The 18,428-nt window shown below is 42.0% G+C and overlaps 1 protein-coding gene across 1 annotated transcript in view; it reads left to right on the top strand.

The window, feature by feature from the left end:
• The window catches only part of LOC126248721 (PDZ domain-containing protein 8), a 259,346-nt gene that overhangs the window by 122,848 nt on the left and 118,070 nt on the right, over positions 1-18,428 (top strand). The window contains exons 4-5 of the mRNA XM_049950028.1: positions 597-754; positions 4,316-4,514. Coding sequence (XP_049805985.1) covers positions 597-754; positions 4,316-4,514 — 357 coding nt within the window. The remainder of the gene's footprint in view (positions 1-596; positions 755-4,315; positions 4,515-18,428) is intronic.

The raw sequence follows: 18,428 nt of genomic DNA on the forward strand, positions 1-18,428 counted from the left end.
TGTCACTGTTTGTTTGGTAGCTCTCAGATAAAATTCTCACCAAGCAAGGTGGCACAGTGGTTAGCACACTGGACTCACATTTAGGAGGACGATGGTTCAAACCTGCATCCGTCAATCCTGATTTGGGTTTTCTGTGATTTCCCTAAATTGCTTCTTGTCTCTAAGTTCATCAGTGTTGTCAATTGTGGGGCCTTGTCAACCACATGACACATCAACTGTACTGTGAGTGGTTGCCTCTAGCCCTTTACACTCAATCTGCAAGGTTTGCATTGACAGGAAATACTTGCACCAGAACGTGAGCCGCAAGAATAAAGAAAGATAATTATTACTGTCAACAGTTTACAATCTTTCAATTCTTTGTTTGCTTATGTATGCTAGTATGTGTTATTTGTTCCCCTCCCCCTCTCTTTCTGTTATCCACTGTTAAATCTGTTTGTTTTTCCCCTTTGTGTTCCTGCTTATCCCCCACCCCCTCCCTGTTCCTCACTTCCTCTCCCAATTTTTGACTGTTCTCTGTCTGTGGATTTGTACCTAAACTACTTCTGTAGAAGTTCACATTTCTTGAATTTTGTGCACTGTAATTCTTGATTTTTCAGTAAATCGTCTCATTGGACAAGCACAGCTGCAGTTCACACGTTTGCCCTATACACACTGGTCTTTCAGTTTCTACAGTGAACCTCTCCTAGAACTTCAGGTGGAATCACAGCTGCAGGGCCGTCCCTTGCCTCACATAAGTTCAATTATCATTAACCAGGTAATGTTTTAAATGCGTTGCTTCTTTCACATTACTGTATTATTGTATAGTTTAAGTGTACTGTAAACTTTAAAGACATATTGTTTCCTCATAGGAAATATTTTTGATTTCTGGATTTTATCTGGTACAGATATTTTTATTCTGTAAGATATCTTGTACTGATATTTGGTGTCATAAGAAATTCTGAATCAGAGTAGTTTACATTTAAGGAAATGCTTTACTATTTTTACCAGTTGCTACTGCTGGTCTGTTAACATTTTGCTATAATCAGAACTTATTGCAGTTTCTTATAAGATGTTTGCAACATCAGTTGAGACAATTTTATGTTTTGTCAGGTTATAATACTGATCATTTTTGGAGACCTAAATGATAGTATGTATTCTCTCAAATACTCATATGGATCATCTCATTCATGGAGGTAAAATTTGTATTTTTGTTTATTTCTAACCTGCTTTTGGAGCTTTACACCAGTTTAAAATTTTAACAAATGAGCAAAACTAAGCTCTGTGCAAAGCAGCTACATCATAATGCTTTAGCCTAACATGCATGTTGAGTCAAAAGAAAATTTTAGGCTTAACAATTATTGGTGACAAAGAAAAAAGAGAGAAACTAGTCAAGGTACATGAATGAAAGTTGTTTTTCTGTATGTACATGCTACAGAATTTGTCTTCACTGAGCCTAAGTAGTAAAAGCCAATATTTTGCATGATAACTGTTACAGCACAAAGAGAGAAGTCGTTTTTAGCTACTTTCAGTTATTAGTGGACGACTTACTGCATAAAAATACTTTCATATTGTAATTGCACCACAAATGCTAAGCAAAACTATTTTATAGAGCAGTTGTTATGCTGTTTTCTGTTTCTATATTTATTCTATAGAACTTACCATGGTAATGGATACAAAGCAGTAAGGTCATTTGGCTACATTCACATTCCACTCATGGCTTTAACTTGGAAAGAATGGTTGTATCTATTTCAATAGATGCATTCAACCCCTGTTTTATCTTTACAATCCGTGTATGATATGGGAAGAAGGAAAAAGAAATATGCTTTGATACTTACTTTCACAAGGTACACTAATCAACCAGAACATAATGACCAAACCTCTAATAGCATGCCCCTTCCCATTTCCAAGAAAAAATGTTAATTATTCATTTATGGGATTGATGAGCATCTAGTATTTGTGTGGAGGATGGTGGCACCAAATTTTTCATACACAGGTCACACAATTCCCATAAATAATAAGTTGGTGCTGTATGGGCTCTGATCTGGTGCTTGAAAACAAGCCTGACCTGTTTCATTAGAGAGACATCTGGTTTGGTAGATGGCCATGACATACATTAGAATTCATGATGCTGCTCTTGAAACTCCTTTAGCACTATTCTGTACTTGAGCCATGGGCAGTTGTCTTACAAGAAGGTGATGAGGGAAACATAAGCTGTGAAGGGATTCTTGTAGTAGGCTATAATATTGGCATTCTATAGATTTCACAATGCCATCTATAAAGGCATAACTCCCATGAAGGTACAGGTGAGTGTTCCCTATAACTCTCAACATATGTATGTCATGGAGTGAATGTGTTGATCTTACCATGATCACTGATGTTTTGAATCAAGAAGTGTGAGTAACTTAGTCTGGGAACTTGTTTTCAATATCACAAGTTGTTGATAAAATATTCCCAAATCCTCTGCAGTTATTACTAAAAGTATTGATGGGTACATATTTATTATGTGTTGTGGACACACATTTGAAATAATATGTAACAAATCATTTGTTCCAAAGCAATTGAACTTTCTTCATTTTTGATGTCACTTGTGCTCCCAGTTGCCACATGTCGTGCTATACAAGATGAAAAAGTTTCTGGTGTAAACATTCTTGAAAGAGGCGTATGTAAGTTAGTAGGAGTTGCACTATTATTTATCTGTAATAAATATCTATTAATCCACAGCCTCATATGTAAATTCAACGAACCTTTTTATTTCTGTGATACTAGTTACCAGCTGCCTGGCCATCAAGTGGGTTGTTCATTGAAACCAATACTTTAAAACATATATGTAGCTTCCCTGTTTCACTACCCCACCATCGTCATGTTCATTTCTAATAAAAGCTAGGGCACATAACAGCAGACAAAGCTGTTCGAAGAGAGGCTTCTGCTCATTTTGGTTATGTTTGTGGGGGTCTGCAGCTGTGGCAGTTAGGACTTTTTTATTTATACATGTGACTGGTTTTGAGACATTGAGGATTATTAAGAAATATTATAATTAACAAAAATCCATATATTAAAATGAACTGATGTTTGTTTGTTTCATATGTGTCTTTCAAGAAAGCACTGCAGTTTGTTTCAATGTGTTGGAGTTTCATTAATGGTAAAATTTGATTGTGAGATTGAATGTCTTGAAACTGATCATATCTATAAAGAAACAAAAATGTCTGAACAGTGACTGTGGAAGAATTTGTTTAATGTACTGCCATAGTAAAACTAGTTTTTGCAGGAAACATGATGCCTTTTTTGCAGAGTCTCTCATCCAAGTTTGCTGACTTTAATTGTAATATACCCATATTGACTAAATGAAATCACTATGAAATAAATGTTGAAGATTGTCTCGGGAATCTTTCAGTCTGTTCTGCAATTTGGATCTGTCAAGAACCCCACTCTTTCAGATATGTTCCAAGAAGAGCTAAAGTGAAAGATACAACCTCCTCCATTTGTATTGTTTTCCTGTGTTTTCCCAGTGGATTGGAGTTCTTTAGTTAATTATCTCTACGTTTAAATTAGCTGTTTGTTTCACCAGTGACTTGCAACATTTTAAGCATTCATTACACAGCATGTGAAAGTTGTCACTGGTTTGAGTTTTCTTCTGCAGCTATTATTGTCACATTATATCAGATGTGCATAACATAATGTTTGAGGGCCATGTTGTATAATTGCTTCTGATTTTCTGTAAGTAATAGAAGTTTTAAGCTCCCTCAGAATTGCCGAAGATAAAGATGTTTCATTTTTCTTTCCTCCCCCATTCTGAATCTGTTAGCAAGGTATTGATACGTATACTAGCTTCTTCAGCTACTGTATATTTAAAAAATGTGATGTAGGTGTCCCATCCACAGTAAATTTGTCCTATGTTGAAAGCACTATTAATCATGTAAGCTGTATTTTTGTGTGTCTACATGCCATAGTATTTTTATATTATGCCTATTTGGTAGAAATGTAGAACTAATTTGTTATGAATTGTAATGTGTGTGAAAGTTCTCATAAAATATATGCCTACGTTGACTGAAATGTAATATTATTCACTATAGTCAAGCTCATGCTTCTGGCTCAACTACTTGGCTGCATAGCATATTGAGCTGTCTTAATAGGCCAGTAAAAACATTAATATGTGTATTCCGAAGTGAAACATAAGTGAAATTATGATGAAACCAACTGAAAGACATACAAGATGTATTTATACAACTTTTATTAGTTGAAAACACATGAAAAGCTACTTGTTTTAAGAAATTTATTTTTCTGTTGTTGATTAACTGTGAACTGTGAATGAAACTTAAATATTTTCCTTCTCTCACAGATACGCAAGGCTGTCAGGAAGAAACACACACTTCCTCATTACAAGATACGACACAAACCTTTTTTTGTAAAATTAGTTCCAGAAGAAGATGGAGGGACTTCAAATGTACTTCCTGGAAAATTATGGGTCACAGTTCAGGAAATCACAAGATTAACGCAGACACCACCTTGTGACAGTGTTTATTGTTCAGTGGCTGTAGGTAAGCCAGTAGATTTTCTGCACTGTGCTGTTCTAGTAACATCTACATCTACATAGATACTCTGCAAGCCACCATACGGTGCATGGCGGAGGGTAGCCTGCACCACAACTAGTCGTTTCCTTCCTGTTCCACTCACAGATAGAGCAAGGGAAGAACAATTGTCTATATGCCTCTGTATGAGCCCTAATTTCTCATACCTTATCTTCATGGTTCCTACATGAAATGAAGTAAAATTGGGGGATCGAAATAGCAGCCAATGCTGAAGCAAGTATATGTTGAAAATATGATTGCGTGAATGATTACAGTACGTACAACAAACTTTGTCAGTAGAAATATAAATCTTACATCCCATTACTGAACTTTACTTGGAATGAGAACATCATCTGATAAAGAAAAGAGTACTGTTTATGTAGCAAGTCATGCTGTATAGCTGATGCTAATGCAAACACCTGAGGAAGTCGAGCCAGTCACACAAGTAATAAGGAATGCATTTATTGTGGGGTCTGTTTAGTGGATACACGTCAACCACCTTGGTAATTAATTTCACACGGTAATTCACTGGGCGCAGAAAGCTTGTAATTCAGCAGTGATATTAAGCTTAATCAGTGTTTTGTTGGTATTCTGTGGTGATTTTTATTTTTTAATTGATTTATTCATTTATTTACTTTATGTTCCATACATCCATAAGTGAACTAAACTACAAGAATGTAGAACATGTCAAACAATAAATTTGTCTTGTTATATGAAGTAGGATAGAAAGTTACTCATAACATAAAGGAGGTGTCCCCCCTGCGGGTTCGGGGGCTAGAATAGGCCCGCGGTATTCCTGCCCGTCGTAAGAGGCGACTAAAAAGAGTCTCAAATGTTTCGGCCTTATGTGATGGTCCCCTCTCGGGTTTGACCTCCACCTTTCTACATTATTCCGAAGAGCGAGCCAATTGGGGAAGGGCGCCTTACATGGTGCACTGTATCCATCGTGCATTGAGACCTTTAGCTGACTTTTTCGTCGTTGCGATGGTGTCCCGCTCGTTTTCCGTCTCTTGGGCGAGGATACGTCCCTGGGTGCGATTACCACGCTGCACTCTGCAGTGTTGCTTTTAACTGCGATGACGACCTTGGACATTCTTGCACCTAAGATCCAGCACGGTAGCCAGTTTGTTGTGGTGGGGCCGCCATGTACCCTGTTGGTTGCAGCCCCCTGACAACACAGGGATCGCTCTACTGATGCCTGCGCCGTTAACTCCCCACATATGCCAAGGAGGAGATGCCCGTCTCCCTGGGGCATCAGGACTCCTGGCAATGGACATCCTGCCAGGTGGCTATTGCTGCGGCTGGGTGGCGCCCGTGGGGAGGGCCCTTGGTCGGAGTAGGTGGCATCAGGGCGGATGAGCTGCAATGAAGCGTGGTACATCATCTCTCGCTGGCGGCCAGCCGCCAGCAGTCTCTAAGCGTTCTCGGGCTCAATTTAATGCTCAAAAGTACGATCCGAAAACGTTCCCCTCTCTGGCCACGCCGTGGGAGGAGCGTAAGTCTCAGGATGGAGGTAATAGTTATTCACCCCGATTATTAGTTTGCACGAGAGCTGATGGGGAGTCTTTTCTATCCACAAAGCCTCAGTTCTTCGTCGAGCATTTAGAGGACAAGTTTGGGGAGGTGGAGGGCTTGTCCAAAATGCGCTCTGGGTCAGTACTGATACAAACGGCATCCTCCGCCCAGTCACGCAGGTTACTTGCTTGTGACAAGTTGGGGGATGTTCGTGTTACCATTACACCACATAAGAGTTTAAATATGGTCCAGGGAGTTATTTTCCATAGGGACCTACTTTTGCAGTCTGACGACGAGCTGCGCGCCAATTTAGAGCGCCGAGGTGTACATTTCGTCTGGCGCGTTCATCGGGGTCCGAAGGACAATCAGTTTGCTACCGGTGCCTTCATCTTGGCCTTTGAGGGTGATACATTACCGAAGAAGGTCAAGATGATGGTCTACCATTGTGACGTCAAGCCCTATATCCCTCCCCCGATGCGGTGCTTTAAGTGCTGGAAGTTCGGGCATATGTCTTCCCGCTGCACTTCCAGCCTCACATGTCGAGATAGCGGACGCACATCACATCCCAATACTCCATGTGCCCCGCCTCCCATCTGTGTCAACTGCGGAGAGCATCATTCCCCTTGCTCACCTGACTGCGAAGTATTTCAGAAAGAGCGCAAAATCATGGAATATAAGACCATGGACCGGCTGACCTATACTGAGGCCAAAAGGAAATATGACAGACTCCATCCTGTGAGAATGACATCTTCTTACGCAACTGCTACAACAACTGTGCTAGCCCCATCAATTTCGAGACTTCCAGCCAGCTCAATAAGCAGTACGACTCCTCCTGCCCCCTTGCCCGTGGGGGGCTCTACCCAACCGGTTGCTCCTGCACCACCTACCTCAGGAGCAACCTCCTCCCACCCATCGGGGACGTCCATCCCTGCTTCTCAGCCGGAGAAGCGTCTAACTTCTTCGGCTACTCTCGCCCGTAAGAGTTCCCTTGGGACCCTCCCTTCCCAGGGTTCCACCAGCGGGAAGGATGACGGCCGACAGTGGCATAAGTCCTCACCAGCGGCCAGGCGTAGGGCTTCACGATCCTCCTCCGTCCCGGAGACTGAATCGGTGAAGCCTTCCCAGCCGGTGAAACCCAAGGTTCAGCGAGAGAAGTCCAAGAGAAAGACCTCTAAGGCCAAAGAACTTGCGGTGGCACCAACCCCACTGCACCCTTCGAGCTCTGCGTCTGAGGATGAGGTCGAGATTCTAGCGTCCGCTGATGACCTTGATCTCGCCGGTCCCTCAGATGCCATGGATGCCACTCGTACGGGTACTGAATCGGTGGCAGTGAGTGAACAAGCAGCGTAAATTGCCTTCCCAGTCCTTTCACGCCTTTCTCAGCCATGGACAATATCATCCTCCAGTGGAACTGCAGCGGTTTCTTCCACCATCTAGCTGAGCTCCGACAACTTATCAGCCTTCACCCTTTCTTCTGCATTGCTCTTCAGGAAACTTGGTTTTCAGCAATGCGAACCCCCACCCTCCGTGGCTATCGGGGTTATTATAAGAACCGGGCAGCATATGAAAGGGTGTCTGGTGGCATCTGCCTCTATGTCCTTCACACTCTGCACAGCGAGTCTGTCCCTCTCCAAACACCTTTAGAGGCTGTCGCTGTTCGGGTGTGGACGCCACAGGCTGTTACCGTCTACAGTCTTTACCTTCCACCGGATGGTGATGTCTCGCAGCATGTCCTGGCTGTGCTGATAGCCCTATTGCCGCCGCCTTTCTTGCTATTGGGTGACTTCAACGCCCATAACCCTCTGTGGGGTGGGTCAGTGGCAACAGGTCGAGGCGCCACCGTTGAGCATTTATTGTCGCAGCTCGATCTCTCGATTTTAAATGATGGTGCCTTCACACACTTCAGTGTGGTGCATGGCACATACTCCGCCATTGACCTTTCAATCTGTAGCCCTAGCCTCTTACCGTCTGTCCAATGGAGTGTGCATGATGACCTGTGTGGTAGTGACCACTTTCCGATCTTTCTGTCACTACCACAGCGTCACTCTTCTGGGTGCCCTAGCAGATGGGCTATGAATAAGGCTGACTGGGACTTGTTCTCCTCCACTACCGCTCTTGATCCTCTCTCTAATGATGACATTGATGCGGTGGTTCAATCGGTCACCACCGGCATCGTTACTGCCGCCGAATCTGCCATTCCCCGTTCCTCTGGGTCCCATCGGCGGCGGACTGTGCCTTGGTCGTCGCCTGAGATCGCTGAAGCGATTAAAGATCGCCGGCGGGCGCTCCAGCGTCACAAGCGACATCCCTCCATAGCCCACCTTATCGCGTTCAAACGGCTGCGTGCGCGGGCCCGCCTCCTTATCCGCCAATGCAAGAAGGAGTGCTAGGAGCGGTATGTGTCCACCATTGGCCTCCATGTCACTCCATCGCAGGTCTGGGCCAAGATTCGACGCGTCTACGGCTATCAGACCCCTGTCAGCGTTCCTGCGCTCTCACTGAATGGAGCAGTTTGTACTGACTCTGACGTCATTGCCACCCGCTTAGCAGAGCATTTTGCTCTGAGTTCTGCTTCTGCGAACTACCCCCAGGCCTTCCGCTCCATTAAAGAGTGGATGGAACGTCGGAGCCTTTCTTTTCACACCCACACTTCTGAATCCTACAATGCTCCATTCAGTGAGTGGGAATTTCACAGTGCCCTTGCCGCTTGCCCTGATACCGCTCCCGGGCCAGATCGCATCCACTGTCAGATGCTGAAACACCTTTCAGTGGACTGCAAGCAACGCCTCCTCGACCTTTACAACCGCATTTGGGTCGAGGGTGAGTTTCCGTCGCAATGGCGGGAATGTATTGTTATCCCCATTCTGAAACCTGGGAAGAACCCTTTGGAGGTGGACAGCTACCGCCCCATTAGCCTCACCAACGTTCTTTGCAAGCTTCTCGAACGGATGGTGAGCCGGCGCTTGAATTGGGTACTGGAGTCTCGGGGCCTTCTGGCTCCGTCTCAGGGTGGGTTCCGTAAAGGCCGCTCCGCCGCCGACAATCTGGTGAGCCTGGAGTCGGCAATCCATATTGCCTTTGCCCGCCGTCAGCACCTGGTCGCTGTCTTTTTCGACATGCGGAAGGCGTACGATACGACATGGCGTCATCACATCCTTTCTACGCTTCATGGATGGGGTCTTCGTGGCCCTCTGCCGATCTTTATCTGCAATTCCCTGTCGTATCGTACCTTCCGCGTGCAAGTCGCAGCCTCATATAGTTCCTCCCACGTCCAGGAGACCGGTGTGCCACAGGGTTCTGTTTTAAGTGTCTGCCTGTTTTTAATAGCCATTAACGGGCTCGCTGGGGCCGTGGGAAGTTCTGTCTCCGCTTCCCTGTATGCTGACGACTTCTGCCTTTACTACAGCTCTATTGGCATTGCAGCTGCTGAACGTCAGCTACAGGGCGCAATCCGCAAGGCGCAGTCCTGGGCTGTAGCTCGTGGGTTCCAGTTTTCGGCAGGCAAGACCTGCGTTATGCATTTCTGCCGGCGACGTACTGTCCACCCGGAGCCGCGGCTATATCTTGCCAGCGAACTTCTTTCAGTGGTGGAATCACACAGGTTTTTGGGGGTGGTTTTCGATGCCCGGTTGACTTGGCTGCCTCATATCCGGCAGCTCAAACAGGCGTGTTGGCAGCATCTCAATGCTCTGCGATGTTTGAGCCACACCCGCTGGGGCGCCGACCGATCTACCCTGTTCCGGCTCTACCAGGTTTTAATGCAGTCTCGTCTGGATTATGGGAGCCTGGCTTATGGCTCAACTTCCACATCTGCGTTGCGGGTACTGGACCCAATCCTCCATAGCGGGATACGCCTTGCCACTGGTGCTTTCCGCACCAGCCCTGTGGACAGCATACTAGGGGAGGCAGGTGTCCCTCCACTGCGGTTACGACGCCAACAATTACTGGCTGCTTATGCTGCCCATGTTTTTAGCTTGCCCGGGCATCCAAATTACCGTGTCCTGTTCCCGCAGTCAGTCGTCCATCTGCCAGACCGTCGGCCCCGGTCGGGTTGTCCGATCGCCGTACGCGTCAAGGAGCTTCTCTCCGGGCTTGGGTTTTTCCCTGTTCCACCTCCTTTCCGGGCACCTCTGCGTACACCCCCATGGTGTGTTCCTCGCCCTTGCCTTCGGCTCGACATGGCACAGGGCTCGAAGGACTCAGTCCCTCCAGAGGCCTTCCGCCGCCGCTTTTATTTTATCCTGGCCACGTATCAGGGCTCTGGAATTGTTTACACTGACGGTTCGATGGTTGCTAGTTGTGTCGGGTATGCGCTAACTCTAGGGGACCATTCCGAACAACGTTCCTTGCCGGATGGCTGCAGCGTTTACACTGCTGAGCTGGTTGCCATCTTTCGTGCCCTAGAGTATATCCGCTCCTGCTCAGGTGAGTCCTTCGTTTTCTGTAGCGATTCCCTGAGCGGTTTATGACCTCTCGACCAGTGTTTCCCTCGTTCTCGTCTGGTGATGGCTATCCACGAGTCCCTGCATACTCTTGCGCGTTGCGGCCACTCTGTGGTCTTCGTGTGGACCCCAGGCCATGTTGGGATACCTGGCAATGAGAATGTTGACCGCCTGGCGAAAGAGGCCACTAGTAAATCATCTCTGGAGATTGGCCTCCCGGAGACTGATTTGTGGGCAGTCTTACGCCGCGAAGTTCTTTCGGTTTGGGATGCTGAATGGCGCAATCTGCCCACGCCCAACAAACTCTGTCCAATCAATGCTACGACGACTGTGTGGCGGTCATCCATGCGGGTCTCCCGCAAGGAGTGTGTTGTCCTCTGCCGGCTGCGCATTGGGCACACTCGGCTGACCCACGGCCACTTATTGCGCCGTGAGGACCCACCTCTGTGTCGCTGCGGCTCCGTTTTATCTGTGGTCCATATTTTATTGGAGTGTCTGCATTTAGCTGTGCTCAGGCAGTCGTTCGCACTGCCTGACATGCTCCCTGCCCTTTTAACGGATGACTCTGCTGCGGCTGACTTAGTTTTACGTTTTATTCGGGCAGGGGGTTTTTATCATTTAATCTAAGTGTTTCTGTTTTATCTTATAGTTTTGCGTTGATTCTGGCCTTTGGCCTCCGGTTTTAAACTGATTTTTTAAAATGTGTTTCAAGTGGTTGGCTTTTCCTTTTTTATTTCTATGGTCGGCCAACCACCGTCACACTCTGTGTGATTTTAGTTCATTTTGTCTGGTCTTTGTCTCAGTTTCTCTTGTACTGTGTCGTCTGTGCTCTCTTCTGTTAATCGTTTTTATTCTCTGTAGTTGTTTTTAGTACTTGGAAAAAGGGACCGATGACTGTAGCAGTCTGGTCCCTTTAATCCCACAAACCAACCATAAAGGAGGTGTTTTGCGGCAGGCAAACATATTTAATTTTTGGTGAGAACTATGAACTGACAGAACTTGGGGGATCCCTTGTGCTATGTAACAACATAGAAGTAGTATGGAGGACTGTATTCTGGCTAGGGAAAGGCATGAGGATTCATAGTGAAGAATAAAGAAAAATGTAAAATTTGTGGGAGTATCTTTTTTTTAAGAACTCATAAAAGATGAACAACATGAAGCATAGCAAAAAGAAAATGAGACAAAAATGAAATAAGATCAATGTGAAAATGGGGAGAGATCAAAGTCAAAATAGAAATAAAAGATCGTAACTGTGTGGGGTGTAGATGGGTGGGTAGATATGAGTGGAGAGAAAGAGCAACAAGATCAGTATGTTACACACATGAATATGTGGGAGGATTGTGCTATTAGGGTATGAGTATATACTGATAATATGCATAGGTGATGGGAGGTGGTGTGATCATTTTAAGGTCCAGAGATAATTATAATAGTAGGGAGAATATAGAATACAGGTCACTGCACCTATGATCCATGCAAGCATGTTGCTGTGTACTGTAAATGGGCAAGACCATTGCTGTAGGGTGGCATATAAGTCATTGTATCACATGGTGTGTGATAAGCGGGTGGAAAGAATGTGCGGTTATGAAGGCAACAAGGAAACAAGGAAGATAGAGAAAGAAACGGACAGATGCTGATTAATGTGATGGGATAGAGACCAGTGACAAGGAAAACAGCACTGAGTTGTTCAACGGAACAGAAACCCCTGGTGAATTCAGACAATGGAAAATGAGGAATGAAGTATCAATATGAATTAGGATGGACTGCTACTCATCACTTACAGATGGTGTTGATTGCTTGTCTGCTGTTGAATGGCTCCCCAATGTGGTTAATAGCAATCTGCCCCAATTCATAGTGTAATTCCGATCAGGATTTTCTAGTGTGTAAATAGTTCTGTACTTGATATTATAATGTTTTGGTCCCTACATAAAACAGTTTCATTATAAATAAAAAATGATAGTTAATAGTTGGGTCAGTAGACAATTTTATGGGGTGTTTGGAAATTCCTGTTTTGGACTTGTAGAGAGGAGTGAGTACATAATATTTAGAATAGGAACCCGTGTTTGGAAATTTGTTGATGTATCAGAGTATCAGAGTAAAGTAAATCTCTTTGGAATCCACCAAGAAGCTGAGTATCTTACAGATTTTAAAAGAGTCACAGTAAAGGATGTTGAAAATGTTATATTATCATCAAAAAACAAAAACTCTAATGGGTGGGATGGGATACCCAATAAGTGATTAAAACAGTGTGTGGCATAAAAGCACCTCACCTACCTAAAATATTCAACCGGTCTTTTGAACAGGCATGCTTTCCTGATGTTTTGAATTATGCCGAAGCCAGACATCTGTTCCAGAAAGGGACGGGGGCAGTTATGGCAAACTATCAACCTATTTCTATTCTTCAATTCCTGTCAAAAGCATTAGAGAAAGTAGCTGAAAACCAGATCAAGAACTTTATTGTAAAAAATATTTTTTGTAAGTAACTGATTAGGATTTCAATCATGAAAAAACACTGTGGATGCAGTGAATAACTTTTTTGAAAAGATAGGCAAATCGCTGGATGAGAGGAGTAAAATTGCAGGTATCTTCTGTGGTCTCACAAAAGCATTTGACTTTGTGAACCATGACTTGCTTATCTACAAATTAGACAAATATGGGATTATGGACAATGCTCTAAATTAGTTAACATCATACTTACACAACACAAAACAAAGGGTAACTATCAACTCAGATGCAATGAATTTTATTCTAAATGGAGTACACTATCACAAGGTGTGCCTCAAGGCTCCATTTTGGAGACAATCCTGTTCCTATTCTATGTAAATGACTGACCCCTAAATATAAATTCCCCATCTGTTATGTTTTCAGACAACACTTCTGTTTTAATTGAAGATGACGATGCAGAAAAAATTTCGAGCTCCATTGAAAGAACACTGGATACTTTAGAAAACTGGTTCCAGTTAAATGACTTGAAACTGAACATTGCAAAAACCCATATGGTACATTTCAGAGCAAAACATTCAAAATGTGTGGAACTTAAAATACAACATAACAGTCAACTTATGAAAGAAGTTAGCATGGTCAAATTCCTGGGACTAAATGTGGACAAGAACTTAAGCTGGAATACACATACTGACTTCCTCTCAAATAAACTAAGCAGTTTTGCATTTGCAATGCAAATACTAGCAAATCTCACTGACTTGAGTACATGAAAAATTGCTTATCACAGCTATTTTGAATCTGTCTTTAGATATGGGATAATCCTCTGGGGAAGTTCAAGTAGTGTATCTGGAATACTGAAACTACTAAAGAAAATTGTCCGATGCATGTGTACTGCAGAGCAAACAGAGTGTTGTTGCCCATTATTTCGGAAACTACAAATCCTAACTGTTCCCTCCATTTACATTTATGAAATTGTAATCTTGTTACACAGCAGACAAAAATTATTTAAGGAGAATCATGTTAAACACACACATAACAAAAGAAATAAAAATAATTTTATGCTACCCACACACCAGTTGAAATTATATGCACAGACTCCACAGTGTATAGGGATGATAATATGTAACAAGTTAATGGGCAAAAATATATTTAATATGAAGCCAGAAATTTTAAAAATGAGGCTACAGCAGATTCTGCGGGAGAAATGCTACTATTCAGTAGAAGAATTCATAGAGAATGAAATGATAATTTGTACAAGAGGTAATTAAGTGTTAGACATTATTGTATGTATATATAACAAAACTGTTATTATTATGATGCTGTTTGTTAACATTAGCTGTTCTCTGTTTATGGTGAAATTTTACCGCAATTTTGATGTGTCTCCTGTACTTGAATAAAATGATTTAGATTCTGTACGTTATGAGACAAATAAAGCACAATTCACAATAGGGTCATCCCATGTGAAGTGTCCCAGTGTAGAAGATGCTCCCTGCTCGACCATCTTCAGTTTTGATGAAATTTGTACAGTATGTACCTGAGGGCCCTACATGAACATATGCAAAGTTTCAGTCTCAACTGTAACTTGATTGAAGTGCTAGAGCCACTTTTGTGAAGACCACTTTTACCGAGACCAAAAAATTGCGAAGAAATCTTCAAGTTTGGCACTCCACTGTTCCTAATGTAAAAGAGCTAGACTCTTGCTTCTGGGTATAGTGGTACAACTTTTTGTGCTCTACACACCCTGTATGTAGAAAATTATGTTGTGTAAATGGCCAGCAAGTTACTTCATTTTGTACAGTGTAAAATTTTGATAACATTGTACAAGAGGGAAGGAATGTACTGGGATGTTGCAGATGCTAAAGTGTTGAAATAAGTTTCTGTGTGAAATCCTTGGATGGACTCCACACGTAATTCTCATCCCTCTGTTTTGTATGGCAAACTATTTTTTTTACATGAGATTGATTGCTGGAAAATATGGTCACATGTAGGTCCTGGAGTTAAAGAGTATTGACTGCCATTAATTCCTTTTTATCACATTCTGTTTTTGTTTTGCTGTGGAACTGTGTGAATTATATGTTGTTAATATTAAGTCTTCAAGGTAGTCTGCAGTAATTCATTGCAGGACCTCTCCATATACTGAGTTTATTAAGCTTGTTGTGCTGATGATATTTATTTTTTCAATCATTTTCAAAGTCAATTTTATCTTTAGGCTTGTGCACACAAAAAGATCATTTATAAATGTAATGAATATCAGAAGGTCCAGTATGTAAACTGGTAGAACCCCTACAGGCCATGATGTCTAGACAGATGATCCTGTTTTCTTTTCTGAATAGTTTAGAACTATTTTTTTCTATGATTCATGTTTAATTCAAGCCGCATCTGTACTTTTGCAATTAAACTGTGGAGCTCTGCCTTTCTGAGTAGAACTTAATGGTTCACCACATCCTATGGAGGAGTGGATATTACAATAATATTTAAAGACAACACCATTATCTGTTGGCTCATGGGGTGGAGGTGGGAGGATGGACCTCTCACCATCAATTTAGCTCTGAGGTGCCACCCATTCCACTCTTCACACCTCAGTCTTCCATGGTTGACAAAATATCTTTTATTCTATCTCTGAACTGAAGATATTAACTACATGCATTTGGCTGTCATTTTAATTTGATGAAGTGATTTATTTATAACTTTGATTTTGCAAAAGGAAATAAGTAAATAAATGAATTAGACAACAGTACCTGTACAGAATTTTCCAGGAAGCAAACTTCAGTCTTCTACCCAAAAAATGTTAAATAAGGAAGCATACAGCATGTCATATGTGCTATAACTTTCTTCAAGGGTCTTTTAGAAAACAATTTTGTGCTTTGCATGATTAATTTAGAAGCACTGTAGTTTGCACACTTTGCATTCCATTGCACCAGTAACTTGTGTCATGCCATGCTTTTTAAGTCAGCTTCTCACTTTTCCAACAGCCCACTGCAACTAGTATTTGTGTCCATTCTGTTCCATACATAGTCTATAGTCTGTAGAGTCCTGACACACCAGGCTATGATTCGAAATGTTTTCTCTTGGCAAGATCTGCAATGATGGTTGTCATAACAGGGAATGTGTGAGCAATTTTCTTGTTAATTTGTTACAAAGAAGGGGTAGCCATTAATCGTACCTTTAGGAGTTCCAAATGTGTGAAATTGAGTCAAATAGAGGCACATTGTCTAGAGACTGATATTTAACATTAATGGAGAATCATATCTATTTCATTACTGAAGCAGCATTTACTTCTTATTTCCGTAATCATATCAGTAAACAACAAGAAAAAAAGAAGTCACTTTTGTGATTTCCTTTTTCAGTTGTTCATTTTTACTGTGAGCTGTTTGAAATCTGACTGACAACTGCTGATCACAGTTCATACAAGTCTAGTTAAATGTTCATTAGTTATTTCAGATTGCTATTTAGATTTCATGAACTTTAATTTTGAGTACAGTGATTCACACACTGGTGTTCCCAAGAACTGAAGTCCCTTGCAAACTCCTTTATTAGTTGGTATTTTTCTTCTGGAATTCAGTATTAGAACACCAGCTTTTTAAGTCCTTTTAGTACTTTGCTCTTTTGCAGTTCCAGAAGTTCCAACTCTGCAGCAGCTGAATCTTTTATAATTGGTGATTAAACATGACAGCCATCCCCCACAACAGCAAATCAGACTTTCCAGGAATGAAACTAAAGACCTAAATGTCTTATAATAATTAAATCTACCATTTATTTTGCAATCAAGGCAAGACATTTCACATTAATAATTTTCTTTCCACCTGAACTTCAGCAAGGATTTCAATTATTTTCTTCATACATTTGAAATAAGCAAAAGTTTTAATCTCAAGGTCTTTCCAGAATGGTTGTGTGATTTGTTATGAAAGCTGAAGATAATCTGTTCATAATCAGAAATAAGTTTTTCTGCTCCTCTGTAATGATACGTTTAACATTTGTAAATGCTGATCAGCTTCAGTAATAAAAGCCATATCTAGCAACCATTGTAGGTCATGAAGCTTAGGGTAGGGATAAATTTGCATAAATTTTTCAATTAGATCTAGTAACTGGAAAAATCAGCCTGGAATACCACCTACTGATAACCATCTCACTAAGAAATCTTGAGATACAGTGTCAGGAAGCTCAACATTTTTCATTTTTTTAATGAAGGATTAGGACTGTTGGTGTGACTTGTTGTTTGAGTGGATGTAGTTGACATTTTTACAACTACATACATAACACGTAGACACTGAAAATATATGCCATGTGCAGCGTATCAAGGTGACAAGAAGGCTGTGCTTGCTTAGCATAAACAAATTAACAGCAGCCATATTAGATCAAGGCAAGAGCCTTGTGTGACTCATGAACCACATTGTGGCTACCCTTTTTATATATGAGGGGACTTCAAAAAGTAAGATCACTCACACATTATTATGGCAGGTGACTGCTTCACTACACCTCAAATATACACAGATACAGGACACTCTTTTTCAACATAGTCAGCAAGTCATTGTAAACAATAATCAGAAGGTTCTACCAGTTGTTTAATTCCTCGGTGATAAATATTTGCTCCTTGGTTATGGAGCCATTCGATAACTGCTGTGTGAATGCCATCATTATTGGAAAATCTCTTTTCCACCAAATGTTCTTTCAGCTTACCTAGTGCTTGGACATTATCGTCAGTGATCAATGTTGATGGCCTCCTACCTGATTGGTATCACCCTAATCTGTTGGGCTTTTGTTAAATTGTTGGAACCATTTCACTATGGATGCACGTGACATGACATTTGGTTCATATACCACCAGAATTTCAGGGTGAACCTGTGTGCAGTTTAGACATTTTGCCCACAAGAATCATACTGTCCTGCATACTTCAGCTTTGGAATATTTTTCCAGTGCCATGCCATTTTGCTCACCCACTGTGATATACCTGTTGTCTCTACACAAGAGAACTGTGTCTGCAGAAACATCAGAATATGTACTTTCTTCTGACGGTGCACCACTGTTGTGCATGCAGTGTGTCTTGTGCTTATCATATGTACATTCACTTGTCTGTCTGACACAGCATTAAAACATTCCATTTGCACCAAAAATTCATTCATCCCACTGAAATCTGGAATTTTTTTATTGTGTAAGGTAACCCCAATCTTGGTTTTCTTGTAACCTACAAAAGAACAGCTATTGTAGTTACCAGTTCTGAAGCAAGGACTGAACTGGTGTAATATCAATTTGTAAACATAGTATAACCTATTCCCAGCTAGTTGGTAAGCCATGTCTTCACCAGATTAACAGTGTCAGACCTATGACCTGTGTAAACAGAAAGATTCCATTAAAAATTACATCATATAACACCTTAAGCTGCTGTTCAGCTTGTTCTTGATTATGTGGCTGATTTTAGTCAAAGTCCATTATCCAGTACAGATTTTTCTTCTCTCTCTCTCTCTCTCTCTCTCTCTCTCTCTCTCTCTCT

The sequence above is a fragment of the Schistocerca nitens genome, chromosome 3, assembly GCF_023898315.1.
Source record: "Schistocerca nitens isolate TAMUIC-IGC-003100 chromosome 3, iqSchNite1.1, whole genome shotgun sequence".
Taxonomy (NCBI): Eukaryota; Metazoa; Arthropoda; class Insecta; order Orthoptera; family Acrididae; genus Schistocerca; species Schistocerca nitens.